The sequence below is a fragment of the Pezoporus wallicus genome, unplaced genomic scaffold (genome assembly GCF_028554395.1).
Source record: "Pezoporus wallicus isolate ANWC-B61680 ecotype Strahan unplaced genomic scaffold, APGP_CSIRO_Pwel_v1 contig_5231, whole genome shotgun sequence".
NCBI classification, from domain to species: Eukaryota; Metazoa; Chordata; class Aves; order Psittaciformes; family Psittacidae; genus Pezoporus; species Pezoporus wallicus.
Genome location: NW_026635973.1, coordinates 1,663,267 through 1,680,296, shown reverse-complemented (window position 1 = coordinate 1,680,296; position 17,030 = coordinate 1,663,267). Strand labels below are relative to the sequence as shown.

General features: G+C 43.4%; 1 protein-coding gene across 2 annotated transcripts in view; it reads left to right on the top strand.

Moving 5' to 3' along the window:
* The first annotated feature begins 6,240 nt into the window (after nt 1-6,240).
* Nucleotides 6,241-17,030, top strand: part of WDR26 (WD repeat domain 26) — a 33,114-nt gene continuing 22,324 nt past the window's right edge. The window contains exons 1-5 of one of the 2 annotated variants that reach the window (XM_057398818.1): nt 6,241-7,180; nt 8,782-8,881; nt 8,997-9,053; nt 15,600-15,736; nt 16,320-16,417. In XM_057398818.1, coding sequence (XP_057254801.1) covers nt 6,822-7,180; nt 8,782-8,881; nt 8,997-9,053; nt 15,600-15,736; nt 16,320-16,417 — 751 coding nt within the window. In that variant the 5' untranslated portion in view covers nt 6,241-6,821. The remainder of the gene's footprint in view (nt 7,181-8,781; nt 8,882-8,996; nt 9,054-15,599; nt 15,737-16,319; nt 16,418-17,030) is intronic. The other variant, XM_057398819.1, reaches the window with a different exon arrangement.

Here is a 17,030-nt window from a genome sequence, read left to right as displayed (position 1 = left end):
ACATGCCTGGTCTTGAAAGTCTAGTTCCAGGTGTAAGAGCTCACTGCAATACAACCCTCTAGAGAAAACAGCAAAAGCAGAGAGAAAGGACTAGTGTACATGTCCTCTGGGGAGAGGCAGGTCCTGATTCAATGGATAGGCAATAGAAAGTAGTGTGTTACCCCACTCAGGGTTAGGCTCTAGGAGCTATGTGGGAGTTGGCAGACACAATCAACAAGCCTGAAATAACAATTGCCTTGAGAGCCAGCAAGAAGTAAAAGGCAGGGGAGCGGCCCTCCAGTAGGAAAAGTAAAACAACAATAGAAGGATAAATCTAATCTCACACAGAAACACCGATAACCCATCTGAGACCTGGACATGAAACCAACACACAAATATTAAGGAACACAGGCTACAGGAGACGCTCTTAAACTTGGAAAGCCCCATGGGACAAAATCAGTGCAAGGCTTTTCTGTGGAATATCTGCCAGCTCCTGCTGCACACAATGGCCAGAAGGGAATTTAGGAACTGTTAGAGTGAACATTTATGCCTATCAAGATGTGGAGAGAAAAAACCCCAAACCAGTAGTCCAAGTATGCTGTAATTCTGCCTGTTGTAAGTGTGGGAACATCTACTTGAAGCACTGACATGATGGCCTACCATCTTTCCAAATCCTGGCTATACAGAACTTCCTAACGTATCTGAAAATGAGTGATATACCACAGTATACACAGCCAGATTTTGCAGGCTGATATCTAGGATAGTCCCAGAGAAATAAATCATGCATGCAAAGCAAGTCTGACATGTCAGATTCACAGTGTATGTAATATTGTCTTGCTGCACATGCTCAGAGAAGTTGCACAGTAAGCAACAGTCTGGCATCAGACCTCTTGCACATGCATGTTTTATCTGACCATACAGAGCAGTCTGACTTCTCCCAACACATGGCATCCTGCACATCCAGAAAGATACCGGTGCAAACAGAAATATAGGGAAAGCCATGACAGATATATATTCCCTTCTATAAGAAATTGTATTGACCACATAATAATATGGAACACCCTGTGTGGAACAGGACATTCTGTATCACATGGGATCCTCAGCACTTTCTGACATTTATTTTTGTTACCACAACACGCTGTGACTGCCCAGGAGAGTGCAGAGGTCAGCATCAGTGTACGTACACAAATTTGGCCGACAGAAGACACAGTGTGATTACCTAATATTTAACTAGGTTACAATAGCACTAATGCACTTATCCTTGCCACATGAGCTCATCTACAAGGCTTCCTACTGGAGCTTTGGGACATTGTATCAGTAACCCCCAAGACATGACAATTACTGAGTCATCAATATTGTTTCCCCCATACCACAGGGATTCTTCTTAGAAGTGTACTTATAATCACAGCAAAGTTAAAGTTGGTCAGGATCCTTTGCAGGTCAACCTCCTGCTCCAAACAGGGCTATCTTCAAAGCTGAACTAGATTGCTCAAAGCCTTGTCCAGTCTAGTTGTATCTCCACGCATAGAAAGTCCACAGCCACTCTGGAAATGTGTTCCAGTACTTAGCCACTCTCACTTTGAACTTTTCTTACCCACAACTGGAACTTCTCTGGGTGCAACTTCTCATTTTTGTCTCTTGTCCTGTTGCTGCACATCTCAGAGAGAAGCCTTGTGTCATCTTCTTTGTAATTGCCCCTAAGAAGGTGAACGCTGTAATTAGATCCTGGTGCAGCCAAACCCACATCCTCAGCTTCTCCTTGTACATCATGTGCTCCAGCCTCAAACACCTTCACAGCATATGCCTGCTGGGTATATTGATAATATAGCTCTGTAGGTGTTGAACTCCCATGCTGAATTTCTTTTGACCACTAGGATGGCCAGGCCCTTTTCTGCTGGGCTACTCCCAAGCCAGTTGGCAGTCAGCCTGCAGCACTGTATGAGGATAGCCTGTCCCATGTTCAGGACTTTGCACTTGTCCCTGTTGACCATCACAAAGCTCTTGCTGGCCTATTCCTGCAGCTTGCCAAGGCCACTCTGAATGGCAGCTGTGGCCTCCAGTATGACAACTGATCTCCCCAGTCTGGTGTGGAGATGGGCTGAAAACTTGCTGAGTGTGCATTGTGTCCCATCTGAGTCACCTATGAACATATCAAACAGGACTTGCTCCAGTAACACTCCCTGATCCCTCCTAACTGGGCATCAGTCAGACTTTCAAACCACTGAGGAACTACCCTTCAAGTCTGATGGTACAGCTGTTCTTTCACATACATAGTCTGCCCACCCCATCCACATCTCCCCAGTTATAAGGTTACTGAGGAAGACCCTATCAAAAGCCCCCAAAAAGTCAAGCTTAAATGGCATACTGTGATTTCCCCTTGTTCACTAAGCCCAAAGTCAGTGACACTGGATCAGACATACTGAACTTAAAGGCCTAACATTTGTGTTTTTTCAATCATGGGCAGTTTTCTAAAAGCCTTTCAAATGTCACAGGGAGTGAACACACAGTAACACTGATGAGCTCCCTCAATACTCAAATGCATGCCATTTGGTCCAGGACTTGTATATGACCAGTTTGATTCAGTGGGCTTCAACTTCATCCTCATCTACTGTGGGTAGTACCCCTTCCTCAAAAAGTCTACTACCAGCCACACACAGAAGCCTGGGAGATGTGCAAGCCTTTTTCCCAGTAAAGACCAAGGTGAAGGGGGCCTTGAATATCTTGGCCTTTTCCTTATCACCAGGACAATCACCCAATTCTGCAGCAGGCCCACATTTTCCCTGGCCTTCCTTTTGCTGTCAATGTACCTGGAGAAACCGTTTTTGTAACTCTTCACAGTCGCTTTCAGCTGCAACTCCAGTCAAGCTTTGGCTTTTCATATTCCACTCCCTTACTGAAATCCTCTGCATAAGGTGATGGAATTGCAGCCCAGTGTAATTTGCTCACAAATCCTCTATCTGCTGAATGTTTTCTAGAAATGCTGTTTAAGGAGAGTTGCTGCTTTTCATCCATATTCCACCTTTTGAAAGTTGCAAGCATGTGCAGATGCCTGTTCAAGCACTTATTTAGTTGGTACTGTGGAAAATGCCATTGTTCTAAATTATTCTTTCTTCCTTTGTTCTTTGTTATTAGTTGGTTTGTTTCCAATAACCACAAATTTGGAAAGGCTCTGGAAAGTAAAAATATACATAATGTACATCTGATAGGAGGGAATCAAATTATTCACTACCTTCATCATGCAGCTTTGACTGCTAATCCATCTCTAATTATTTTGTAATATTTCAGCTCTGCCACAGCAGCCTCACATGGCTATCATCAAAAAAACAGCCCCTTAATGAAAGAGTTCCTTCCTATTATGCAGATCTGGACTTTCTGTCCCATCCTCCTCTAAAACAAAGTAAAAACCAAGCAAACCAGCCAAAGTTTGATTAGTCCTAGTCAGCACACAAATGATAAATTCAAGGGTGGTTTTCTTTTCTAACTTTCCAGACCTAGAGAAGGGAAGCGTTTCTTGCTTTTCTAGCATTTCTCTTTAGTCTACACTGTCCTGAGACAGATTTTTACATATAAAGATACCACTTGTTCAACATATTCCACACTTGGTTGGTTTTGACATGGAGTGATTGGTCTCTTCTGTCTTCTAAACTTCCACCAGAACTAATAACTGTTTCTGCAACATTTCTCTATTAAAGACATGGGCCTATGCAACAGGAAGTTGTTTGAATTACAATCTAGTCAGAATTGTACACATGCTGCATGTTTATGTGTTACCTCTCTACTTCAGTAACATGGCTGATACTACAACTGTGTTTAAAGTTGCCTATGTTTGTCTTTAAAACTCCTCTTAAGGGCGTTTACAAGTTTGTCAATTCTTATTGCGGAACCCTTGCATTTATTCTCTACTTTCGAGAAACTTCACAAACATGATGAATGTGTACTTCTGTTTAAGTCCTCTGTCACAAGTGAGATGTGCTTTGTATTTACCAGTTGCTTCACCTCATTGCTCAAAAAGCTGCAAGCTTATTTGGATTATCATTAAATCTCCTCTCTCTCATAAGGCCGTGGAATAGAATTAGGATCCAAATCAGGGCTCAGCTGACGGAAGACCACCAAAGCATGATGCCACTGCCCCTTTCCACATTCTCTTTTTCCTTGCTGCAGGATAGGGAGGAAAGTCAGCTGGCCACAGACCTGACTCAAGACCCCCTCCTGGTGACTAGGAAAAGCCATAGGTGACAAAGGAGGAAAGGAGCAGCACAGGAGCTGGAGCTTGTACCATCCCAGCAATACCAAGCTTCTTCCTCCAGCCTTTTGTGCTTCTGCTGCGATATCTCCTCTCCCCCCAAAAAAGCGATGGGAGGGTGGGAGGAAGAATTTGCACTGCAATTAATGCAGCAATATGTACCTCTTAAAAGTCATCTTTCAGGTTCTTTCCAGCTCCAAACACTACTCCTACTCCCTGAGAATATTTAATTGAAATGAAGGGGGGAAACAACATCCCTGTGAGACCCTTTTCTAGCACAGAATGGTATATAAAGCAACTTGCCCATACGATGTTGTCCAGCTATAGGGAAGAGATTTTGCACTTCTTTCATACTTCCATCACAGATATACTCTCCATAGGGTCATTAAGACAGGACTAGGTGCGTGGGAGCTGCAGGCTACATGCAGGTAACAAAAGCAGCATCTGACAAGGAAATGCCAGGCTCTCAGAGTGGTGGAGAGCAGCATGGCAGTGGCACAAATGTATGCCAGGAACACGGAAGCACAGGGCAGGAAAGAATGATGGGCAACTTTACCTTCCCCAAAACCTGGTCTTGCTCATTAGAGTTCACTTTCAGGTGCCTTCAGAGGGTCGATGGCACTCTTTGTACTGTACCTCTCATCTTTACCCAAATTTTTGAATCATAAATTCAGTAATGGCCACCTGGGGAGAGGGAGGACTGAGGAAGAACTACTTGAGAATGCTGAAAAGACAGAGTGACGGAGGCAACAGAAGATACGGCAGTGGTGAAGGCTAAAACACATTGTATTTCCCAGCAATGGTTGGTGAGCTAAGGAACAGGAAATCAACATACTCCTCTTTGGAAGACCAGTGTTTAATTTAACCCTATAGCCACAGCTGGGAAGTGCTCAGTGACAAAGCTCTTTCCAGCTCTCCCTCTAGTGTAAGAGTGCTTCAGCTGTTAATAGTCAAATACCTTCTGTGGACTCTTCATAGGGCCAAAGTACAGTATCTACTTCCACCGGCTAGGCCTCGATGTGGTCCCATCTTTCTCTGGTTTCATTCCTTTCATGATTTTTTGTCTCTTCACAGACTCCTCCACTGGTCTTGGGCCTGTGATTTCCCAGCAGAACTTCTTCCAAGTTCCACTCGAACGAAAGCACTGTTATCTGTCCGAACTGAACAGTTCAACATAAGCTGGTCAACATTCAGTGTTCCTAACACCTCAGCTTGTCAAGTGGAGGATGATTAGATGTTAACCTCAGCTTTCATTAAGAAAAAATAAAGTTTTATTGTTTCCCTTTGGGTACTGGAGAAATGTTTGAGAATACCAAACATGAAAATTCTAGGCTCTAAACCAAGTAACACACAATAACCCTATTTTTAAAGGCCAAGATTTCACTCGTGACTTTTGACCACAGACCTGGCGGACTGTTTGCGTTTGCCCTCCATCACACAGAAGAGAGCAGGAGGCAGATATCCTGGGGCAGAGACTGGGATGCCCAAAACACCCAATGTTTTCTGACATTGTGTCCTGATAAGTGTACCCTAACTCTCAGCATTCCTGGAAGATCAAAATCACCCTTCACCTCCTGCTTCCATGCCAACACACACAGAAGACAACAGCAGCATGTCTGAACCCTTCCAACAACCAACCTGGGCAACGACAGGATGCAACTTCACCGAGCATTTCTCCTTTTCGTAAAAGAACACCACCCAGATTGCCTCAGGAAATCACTGTAACCCTGCTCCACCCGGTCACCGACCAGTCCCACCAAGCCATGCCCCGGCGGTGGGAGCTCACCACACATCATGTGTTCCCACCACACGCCTTCACACATCTCCGCCACCGAGCTTACGCCCCAGGACTGCGGGACCCCCTCAGGCAGGACGCCCGCGGCCCCCATGGGAACCGGTGGACCCCCACCTCGCAGGCCGGCCGGGGGCGACGGGGGCGACCCGGGAGGCCCCTGCGGAGGCCCCTGCGGCGGCCCTGAGGCCTGCCCCATCGCGCCCCCCGGCACCTATAGGGCCCATACCCCACCCCCCGCCCCGGGCGGCGGAAGTGTGTGTAGGGGGCAGTATAGGAATTTCCTGTGACGTCCCGGCCCGGACTCCATTAGGCTGCAGCTGGGCTGAGAGGAGACAAACCCGGCGGGCAGCAAACGGAGCGGGCCGGGTGCCTGGGGCTGCCGGCCGGGGGCTCAGGGCAGCGGCGGCCGCCATCGCCAGAGGGAGCCCCGAGCGGGCGGCGGCGCTGCCTCCGGGACCCCCGGGGGGCATAGGGCTCCGCTCCGCCTCCCCTCACCCCCCTTCCCCCTCCCCCCCCGCCTCCCCCTCCTCGCCCTCCCGGCTTCCCACCACGGCCGCTCTCGGTGAGGAAACTCTGGCCTCCGCTTCCTCCTCCTCCGACTCGGACACCGGCGGAGCCTCCCCGCCCCCGCGGAAGAAAGCCCGGGCCTCCCCGGCGGCGGCGGTGGAGGGAGCAGGAGAGCCCGGGGCTTCCGCGGGCAGAGCAGGCCTTACCTCGTCCCAGTCCCTCTCGCTCCCCGCCGGGCTCGCCCCCGCCGCCGCCCCGCTCAGAGGCAGTAGCAGCGGCAGCGGCGTCAGCAGCGCCATGCAGGCCAACGGGGCAGGAGGGGGCCAACAACAGCAGCAGCAGCCGTCGCAAGGGCCGGTGGGCCCGGAGCTGGGCTGCCTGAGCGCCCAGAACGGCGAGGCCTCGGCAGGCACGGCTGCCAGCGACCAGCTGGCTCACGCCAACGGGCTGCTGCCCTCGGCTAACAGCGGCGGCGGCAGCAGCCCCGGTGGCCTCAGCGTCAACAACGGGGTGCCCGCCGCCGGGGTCCCCGGCCCGGCCTCCGCGGAGCTGGGGGGCGGCGGCGGCAGCGCCCTGAAGAAGAAGAAGCGGCTCTCGCAGTCTGACGAGGACGTGATCCGGCTGATCGGGCAGCACCTCCACAGCCTGGGCCTCAAGTAAGTGCCCGCGGCCTCGGAGGCGACGAGGCCGCGGTGGGCGAGGGGGAGGGCGGCCTGGGGAAGGGAGTGGGGGGGCTCCTTCCCTCCCTGCCCCGGCCTGGTGTCCTGACAGAAGGGGTCGGGGGAGGCCCCGTACAGACGCCCCGCCGTCCTCCTCCGTCCGTGGGGAGGGGGCCGCAGGAGGCCGATGGTCCCCCTGGAGGATGGGCTGCCCGAAGCGGGGAGCTGGGTCGGGGGAAGGTGAAGGGACCTCTGCATGGGGATTAGTGGCCAAAACTGCCCCGTCGCAGGCTGGTAGTCCCCAGGGAGGAGAGAGCAGCGCCTGCCTGGGTGCGAGGCGGAGCGGTGGGGCAGGCCCGCACGCAAAAAAAAACCCACAACATGGAGCCAGAGATGTGTTTTCCAAGCCTGTGCCGGTTAGCTCGGGTGTCCGCGAAGGGACAGGCCGGGAGCTTCCTCTGCCAGGGTTGGCAATATGGAAGTCGAGTTGCTCACCGATAAGGGTTGATCAATACAAATGTGTTAGTAGGGGAGAAGTTATCTGGTAAACATAATGGAGTCCGAGCTTGGGGGGGGGACGGACGGGACGGGGGAGGGACGGCTATTTACAGATAAGCTCAAAAATTTGGCTTGACAGCTCCGAGGAAGAGAGCACAAACTAAACTGCTACTTAAATAAGATGTTTGGTTTCGCTCTGAAAACCTTCGCCCCTTCGTAAATGGTGAAGGCCTCTGAAGGTTTGCGCTGGGCACATGTTTTTGATAATAATCTTATCTGTAGATTAGAAAAGAGTGGTGTTGGCTCTTCCTTAAAATCAGAATAGGAAAAATAATTTCCCAGTGGAGTAGGGCAAGTCTAAGAATTTAATCACAATACTCGCTTTGTGAGTAAAGCTAAAGCCAACACGTCATAATTTTGGAAGGAGGTTAGAGAAGTCCTCTCAAGTCTTCACATAGTTACCACAAAAGAAGTCTCCAAAACACTGTGGAATGCGTCAATAATAAAGAACTTAGCACATAAAATAAATGGTCTCTGACACAAGGGGCAAGTTTACAGCAGCAGACAACTCGTGACTGTTCATAGACGACACTACAGTGAATAAGCTATTTTTAGTGTTAAGGGAGAGGGCTATAGGTTCATGACTTTGTTTATTTTATGTTAAGGAGCCAGTCTTTTAATATGCGGTGAAGAAGGAAAAGTTAGGCCTGTTGCAGATGTAGTAGCATGTTCTTTTTTTTGGGGGGGGGGGGGGGGGGGGGAGGGAGGCAGGGGGTAGTATAGTGTAGGTAACAGCTTTCTAGTCTTTATCTTCCTTCATGAAGTTTATCTTCTGTGCAGGGATGGCTGTTTTTGGTGGCTGGTAAGTCACATACTTTATGGTACTTCAGTGAAGCTTTCAAGCTCATTGACAATTTGCTTTAGATATAGGTAGCTGTTTACATGTCTCAGGCAACTTTTTGGACAAGCATCTGAATCTGGTCATAGTAGTCTTACTTTATTAAAGCTGCTTTTAAATATGGTTAACTGTTATCATAGCAGGCGGTATATTTGTGAGGGTAAAACTGGTCAGGTTTTTTTACACTGTATCTCTCCTGCAGCCAGACTGTTGATCTCCTCATGCAAGAGTCAGGATGTCGTTTAGAACATCCTTCTGCTACCAAATTCCGCAATCATGTCATGGAAGGAGAATGGGATAAGGTAACGTAGGGCTTATAGGACTGTATTAACCACTGTTTAAATTTATAGTATCTGTGAGAGAATTCAAAATCCACTCTCCTTACATATTTTTTTTTTCTTATGCCGATTTCTACAGGCTGAGAACGACCTGAATGAACTTAAGGCCTTAGTGCATTCTCCGCATGCAATTGTGGTAAGAGGCACACTTGAACTCTTTCAGAGCTGTATAGTTGGACTAATTGTAGTGGTGTAATCTTTCACTATGGAGTTGGTTGTCCGTAGCTCTTGTTTTCTTTTTTTGTTGACTTTAAGCAGCTTGCATGCTATCTCAAATGTCATACTAATCTCAACTTTTAAATTCTTTTTTAGAATGTGAGATAGGAAGCCCAAAAGTATTGAGGCTGATATTTGGTATACTGAATGCTAAAACTTTGTTAAACATACTTAACTGATAAAATAGCCTGTAACAGTCCTAAAATAGGTGAGTCTCTGCAGAAACTGCTTATCTTGAATACTAATTTCAGACTTGAAATACTTTTCACCATCAATGTGTTTATGGGAGCTAGGCTTTCTTGAGGGAAGAGAAGTTTAGAAATGAAATGCAGCAACTCTGATAGAGTTGGCATTGTAATAGCACATTACAAGAAGGTAGAGGCTGCTATAGCACATTACAAGAAGGTAGAGGCTGCTATAGAACATGAACAATACTGTTGCATTTCCAGATGGCTTCTACAGAGCAAATGCATTTGTAATGCTGTTTGGGATTATATTTAGAGTTTTTATCTTTGGCTGTCTTTTTTTAAGTTGACCCTAGATATAAAAGGTTAGTAGGTCCTGTTACTTGACAATTACAACATGTGGTGTTACAATTTCAGTTACTTTGAGCAAAGTGTGTCTTGGTTTGATTTTTTTGTCTTGAGATGAAAGTCATTACACAGAGTGGTTAGGGTTAGCCCTTCAAAAGGGCTTGCTCTGTTGTGTTTAAATGTTTATTCTAACAAAGTTAGAACAACTATGGTTACTTCGGAAGAAAGCAGTAGCAAGGCTTTTTGAAGTGTGTGTGACTGTAAACAATGAAGGATCAGCTGATGGCTGCTTAGCTCTACTTCTAGCTGATTCATTTGTTGTCAAGACAATTTCCTGTCTGGTGGGGGAGGGAGAAAAAGAGAGAACAGGAAGTGAAGTAGGAAAAACAAATGTTTAACACAGCATCAGAGGGTACTGGACAGAAGTTTATGTTCTGTTCTATTAATTTGGTCAAAGCTTAGCACCTCTTATTTAGACTAGTATTTCACTTTCTCTTTTCTCAAGACTTGATATAGGCAAGATTTACTGTTCAAGTAGTTTAGAATGTTGCATGCAGCTTTCAGTAGTTTCTGGAGTCTGAAAGTGTAAAACCACTGTATGTGAATATGAATGGTCATTTGAAGCAGATTTTCTCACGTTTCTGACTTACGAAGTTTCTCTGTAGTATTGGAACTGTTTTACATGTATGGAAGTTGAGGTTTAACTGAGCATTGTTCTTTTTAGAGAACATAATTTGAGAAAAAAGGGGACATTTTCCTTTTGTTTTTGGAGGGCTCTGAAAACCTGCTCTTCTTGAATGTTGATGTCTAGCTATTTGAATAAAACTTGGTGCAATAAAAATAGTTGGTTTAGACTGACCTTTATCTGAACCTAGTATTAACTGTCTTCTCTTCAAAGTTGTTCTCATTTATATAAACTTCATATAATTTTAAACAGATAAGGGTATTAAATGTCTTTACATGTGTGTGTTAGTAAGGCAATACTGATTTGCAAAGATAAACAGAGCACACAGGAGTTCAATAGCGTACGCACTGTCTTCACCTCCTTCCCCACCCATTTTTGTACCTGGTTGAAATTATGGGTGGGTATTCGTAAAGTCAGCACCTGGAAAACTAATGGAAGATCATTGCAGGTGAGGAGGGATGCTTTATCCTCTGTAGGTAATCCTGACTGCAATAAAGTCAGAGCTAACAAAGATAAGTGTGATTAGGTAAAGTTCAAACAAGATGCTGCTGTAGGTAACTCTTTAAAAAATGGAAAATTAGATTTCATGTTTCCTGACTTGTGACTCATAGTGTATGACTAGATGTTTCAAAAATGTGTGTGTATAAGAAGAATGGGTACCTAAAAGTTTGGATGACACAGAGGGCTTAACAAAGTAGGGTGTGTGAGTGTGTGTGGTTGGTGGTTTGCATTTGGTTTTTGGTTTGTGGTTTGTTTGTTTGTGTTTGTTGTTTTGGTTTTGTTATGTGTTTTTGTTTTGGTTTTGGTTTTTGGTTTGTTTTGGTGTTTCTTTTTTCCTTATAGTTAATATGACCTGGATACGTAGCTGCTTTTGAAATGTCTGATCAGTGAAGGGGATGCATATGTATTTTGAAAATTCTACTCCTGTTTTAATTTTCTTATTTCTGCAAAGTGCTGTAAGATCTGCAGGTAAAAACACTACCCATGAAATGGCTGCTCTCAATTTGTAAACCTTTGATGCTGTGTGGTAATATGTTTGGGGGGGGGGGGGGGGGGGTGCCAGTCTGCTATTGCTATTTGTGTCAACACAACTGAGTGCTGTATAGTATGTGCTTAGTCATGTTTACTTTTCCAGTGTATAAGATACAGCTGTCTTGAGACAATCTGTAGGAAAACTTTATAGTTGATTCAGGAATGTTATTTTTAACTTGAGTAACACTTAGGAAATACCAGTTTCTAACAAACCAAGGTTATGCTTACTTTGGGAGTACTCAAGTATATTGTGGCATCTATGTTTGGTAACTAATTGAACCTAGGAAGAAATCTGGAGGTGATTCCTCTATAATAGTCATCTAGAATATACTTTTAAATTGTCCTCTTTATTTTCATTTACTTCAAAGGGCCTTTTGCCCAGTTCTGGAGGTATGCAGCCTGTAGGAGGCAATGCACAAAAAAAAGTGATTTATATCTTCTTGTTTGAGCAAGTGCTCCACCTGCCTGTATGGTGCTCCTCTTGCTACTAGCATTAAGGGCAGGGAGTTAATCACTCTGTAAGTGACAGGATTTGGTATGGTTGAAGCCTTGTTAGGTTTTATAGGCCAGAATATTTTTCTGCCCTTTATGTATCAAATCTTACATATAAGTTTTAGATGGCTTGTAAGTGCTTGATGGTTTTGTAAAACACTGATTAATAAAGACTACAAAGTAATAAAAATTGGGGTCTTAGTTCTGCAGTCTATAAGTAGATAGCTGCTGTGTTGAATTTGTCTTGAAACATCAGCTGATAATTTCAGCATGTCTCTTGGTTATTCTCTTCATTTCAAAGAGTTCTTTCAGCAGTGTTTACTTATTTTGAACTCTTAGTACAGTAATAAACCTGTTGTGGAGTTTAAGATTTGCAGGGCAAAAATAATACCAAAATATAACCCTAAAATTAGGTTATGTGTTTTACTCCTTAAACTTCTGAAGATTTGCTCCTCTAACCAATGATCGAAATGGCTGTTTCTTGACTGTGATAGAATGCTTGTCCTATTATTTTCACAGGCGTGTTGCTGAAGATTTTACCTTCAGTTAGAGCTGATGACCCATGGTGCAGGCAAAACTTCCTAGAATTAAAGATTTTACAAGGGCTTTGCTGCTAACAATTAGGACAGTGGAGTAAAGTACTAACTGTTCGTGTTGGTAATCGAAGGCTGTAGTTTGAAGAAAGCAAAATGGTAATAGTACATGCATTAAAACAAAAAATCCCGCCCATGTAAATCTGTTAACTCTTAGTTTTGCCCCAGGGTGATCGGAGGTTCAACTTGCACTTAAGTAACAGCTTTTAGAAACAAAAAAGTAATACATGTTATCCTCACACTCACTATAAAGTGAAAAGAAAGGATGAGGTTGTAATGAGTGAATAAGGTCAACCAGAATGGAGTGCTTAAACTGTTGTACTGGACTCTTCTGTGGGCCCTATAGTGAAGAATCTTTGCTACTAGCTAAGCAATGGTGATGACTGGATTTAACTGGTTCAGTAGTAAAGCGTGTAAGGATGTTGAATTTCCATTGCAAACACTGAGACGACAGCAAGTCCCAGGCACTTCTATTATGTTGTACATGGTATAATTTGGATTATGGTAATTTTTGTTTTGCTTTTTTGGAAGGCAGTTAAAGAATATAGAGCATGAGTAAGTTTTTCTTGTGGGTGTATTGTGTCAGATTAGTTTTATACTTGTTCTGTTTTACTTAAATAGCGGCGTTTGTGCTTTAAAGTTGCTAGTAGTGTAAACAGTTCTCTTTCCCTCTAGAAGAGTTGTTTTGGCTCTAGAAGAGGTGATGTATTCAAAACAGTCTTGTCTACCATGAGAAAGTGGTATTGGAAGTAATTAGCAATACTATTAGTAGGGCTTTTAAGTCGTTGAGAGAAAATTAAGACTAAATTCAGTTGTTCAGTGAAATCTGTCGGCAGAGTCAATAGTTGCACAAAAATAAGGAGGCTGCGAGTGTCCTGATACAAAAAGTTACTTGAGATAGGATGTCTCTGGAGTGTGGCTTTTGCCTTAAGGAAGCTTTATTTGTGCCATTGTTTGTGTATGCTGTAGGACAATCAAAATAGTTTATAAAATCTATTTAATTTCCCTATCAGCACTTTGCTGTAGTCCGTGACTTTTGCTTAGATAAGTTACAATTTAAAACATCTTATCTTTAATTCTCCATTATGCTAACAGTAGACTCCTGCACAAAGTATACGGTTACCGTGTTGTTCTGGAGGCCTTTATATTCCTAATATGCCAGTCACACATGGCAGTATTGACTTTTCTTTGAAATCATATTTTCTAACCCAAAACTGAAGTTGTAACTCTTTGGGTAATTCGGCAACATGCCAGGTCCTAAAAGCAGGGAGGGACAAAGATTAATTAGATCCAGATACAGTTACCACACTTAAGGGAACGATGATATAAATTTAATAAATATTATATGCAGTGAATCAAGAAGGAAGAGTTGGAGACATTATAGTTTTTATTACAAATTGGAGGTATCAGGCTATTTTTTCTTTCATCTGGTGATTATCATCGGTGTGAGGTGTGAAAAATGGTATGCGAGCATCTCCATGCATCCTTGTGAGCACATGCGTAGCTGCGAGAGGAAGCTCTTATCCCTCCTGCTGGTAGTGTATAAGCAAACAGTGTGAGGCCTGCTGGCCTACTGCATGGAATCAACCGCCAAGGCCATAAATAATTGGGGTATCTTTCTTTTGGTTTTCTGCATGTCAGAACACCAAAAAATGTCTCGCCTGGAGAAACTGTACAGTAATGTTCTAACAAATCTGAATTCAAATAAACAAAGAGCTGGATAGGGAATGTAATACGGGTTTGCCGGTCACACACAGGACAATAGAGTACTACACACGTGTTTGAACATCAATCATCTTTACTGTGTAATGTTTAATGCTTCACAGAGCTGTGTGGCAAGTTAATAGCACTGTATGTGGAAATGTTATTTTTTTGAAGAACAGAACATCTCTGGAAGCTAAAACTGCTTTATGTTTGAACTTTGGATTTTGCATATAGTAAACCTTAAACTTTCATGTAAACTTTAGTATGATAGGAGCGTCTTAAACTTCCTGATTATCCTTCTACTTAGGGAGGCTAATAGTGTGTTTGAAACTAAGTAAACATTAACCAAATATGAGCGTGAAAATAGTGAGGTGCTAAGGTCTGACAAAGCAAAGGAAATGGGAGATTGAACTTCAGGTGTATTCAGTGGAAAAGCACATATAATTTGCTGCATTAATCTTCATTCTGTTTCTCATATGTCTAAGAATGTACATCTTCCTCTTGTAACTTAGTCTTGTGGACCAGAAATGTCTTTTCTGTCTGATAACTGCTAGCAGTAAAGAAGGTATGCAAACATATGATAGTTGGTTTCATCTGGAAATAACCAAACCGTGTTTGTACAAAATTGGTATTAGGAATTCCTAAGACTTCAGGCTTTTCTAATATAGTGAATGAATGTATGATTTTCTTCTTTTATATTAGGCAGGGATTTTTATATATACAGACATTAGCAGGCCTGATTTTTATTTCTTTTTGCTTTTAAGAAAACAACCAAAAAACTGTTCAGGATGAAAGGAACACTGTGAAATAGCAGTGATTAATTCTGAGAAGTTATTTTCAAATATAGGGAACTGTTTTTTCCTGTAATCCTGAAAACAGCACCCAGGGAAAACAACTTGACATGGAACTACAAAACCAAACCTCAGGCAGTGTCAGTTTGTTACTGCTGTATGTTATGCAGCTATGCAAACAGTCCATGTCAGCTCCCTATATATGCAGTATGAGAACTTGTTGAGTTGTCCTTTTGTGTTCTGTGCTGTCATGCAGTCTTAAATATGTGATTAGCCGCTTTTGGGCGCTTTTCTTGGTAGAGCGTGAGACTGGGAGGCTGTCTAATTCAGGGTTTAAAGAGTGGTAACTGAAAAGGGAGTGAGTATGAAAATGAGACAAGGTGAAGGGGGGGGATCTGAGAAATGAGGTAGGAAGATACTTGTAACCCCATAAGGCAGGAAGGAAATTCATGGATAACTTAATTACTAGAATGTTATTGAAAACCCGACAAAAAGAAATTGAGTAATGAAACATTACATATAGCTGCATTTCTGAAGGGCATAGTAGAATGGTTTCTACTGTTCTGTTTAGGCTCAAACGTTTTCTGAAACTTCAGTCAACCTTTTTCCCCTGACTGCTGCTTTCTGTCATGTCAGAGGATGAAGTTTTTGCTGCTGCAGCAGAAGTACCTGGAATACCTGGAGGATGGCAAGGTCCTGGAGGCACTTCAAGTTCTACGCTGTGAACTGACGCCTCTGAAATATAATACAGAACGCATTCATGTCCTCAGTGGGTAAGTGTTTGGACTTTGAGAATTCTCTGAGTGGAAGCTTCTAAGGAATCCCATAGCTTTTGATAGCTGGCATCAAACTGTATCAAAGCTGTTAACCCTGTTGATTAATAAGCTATAATGAGATATTCGAAAATGGTGAGTAAAGAATTCTGTTCAGTAGACAGTATTTTGGTTTTGATGCTTGGAAACAACATTATGATGATTTACTTTTATAATACTAGAACCCAAATTAATACGTATGTATATATGGTCATCTGAGCTTGAGAGTTACTAGCCTGGTACCTTACAATTGAATAAGTAGGTGAATATAGTCTTGTTTGTTCTTGCCTGAAAAAAGACATTTCTGCCTTTCCTAAAATCTGTGGTTTGCTTTCTCTTTTAATTACCAATTTGTTAATGTTTGTTCTGAAGATTACGCATGTTTGTGTGGATTAGTTCCCTGCCTCTTTTCCTGTCAGTCTTGATCTTAAGTCACCTGTTTCCCAGTTCATTAAGAATGTTATGATATATATCATGCTTAAAAGTTAAAATAATGGTTCCAGAAAGACTTGGTCTGTTGGTGTGTGTGCGCTTTTTTGAACAGGTATCTGATGTGCAGCCATGCAGAAGACTTGCGTGCAAAAGCAGAGTGGGAAGGGAAAGGAACAGCTTCCAGATCTAAACTTTTGGACAAACTCCAGAGTAAGATGTTCAAGTGTTTAGAATTTCTTTACACCTCTGTAAATCCAGTGCATCTTACATGACATATCCCAGTAAATTAACTTAAACTGCATTTGCTAGTTGTTGGGTTTGTATGTCTTGGTTAATGGGGATGCTTTTAGGTGCCTTTACCCTTTGGTCTTCTGTATCTAACCTTTTGCTGTCTCTGATAAACTATTTGTAATAGGAGCTCTTATTTCCTAGCTCTGCTGCATGCAGCAATAGTATCACTTGGTGATCAAATGTGTGGTTTTGAAGGGTGGGGAGGGGGAGTGTTTTATAAATCTCAGCTATACTGAGAGGCTGAAACTGCGTGATGTAGTGGGAACACTAGTGATACTAGTAAGGGTTGATAGTGATCTTAGACTTTGCTAAGAATTATGGTTTCTCCTCTCTTTCTTGTGGCTGGTGTAATACTGTATATCAGAGTTGTAAAGCTCATGGTATTCGTTATTTTGACAGTGTTAATAGAGAATTTCTTGACTGAACACAGCTGATACTGTTGTCTTACAATTTTACAGGTTTTGTTAAATACTGGGGTTTTAGTTAGCTTGTATAAATGGTGCTTTTTGACCAGGACAACATACGCTATAAC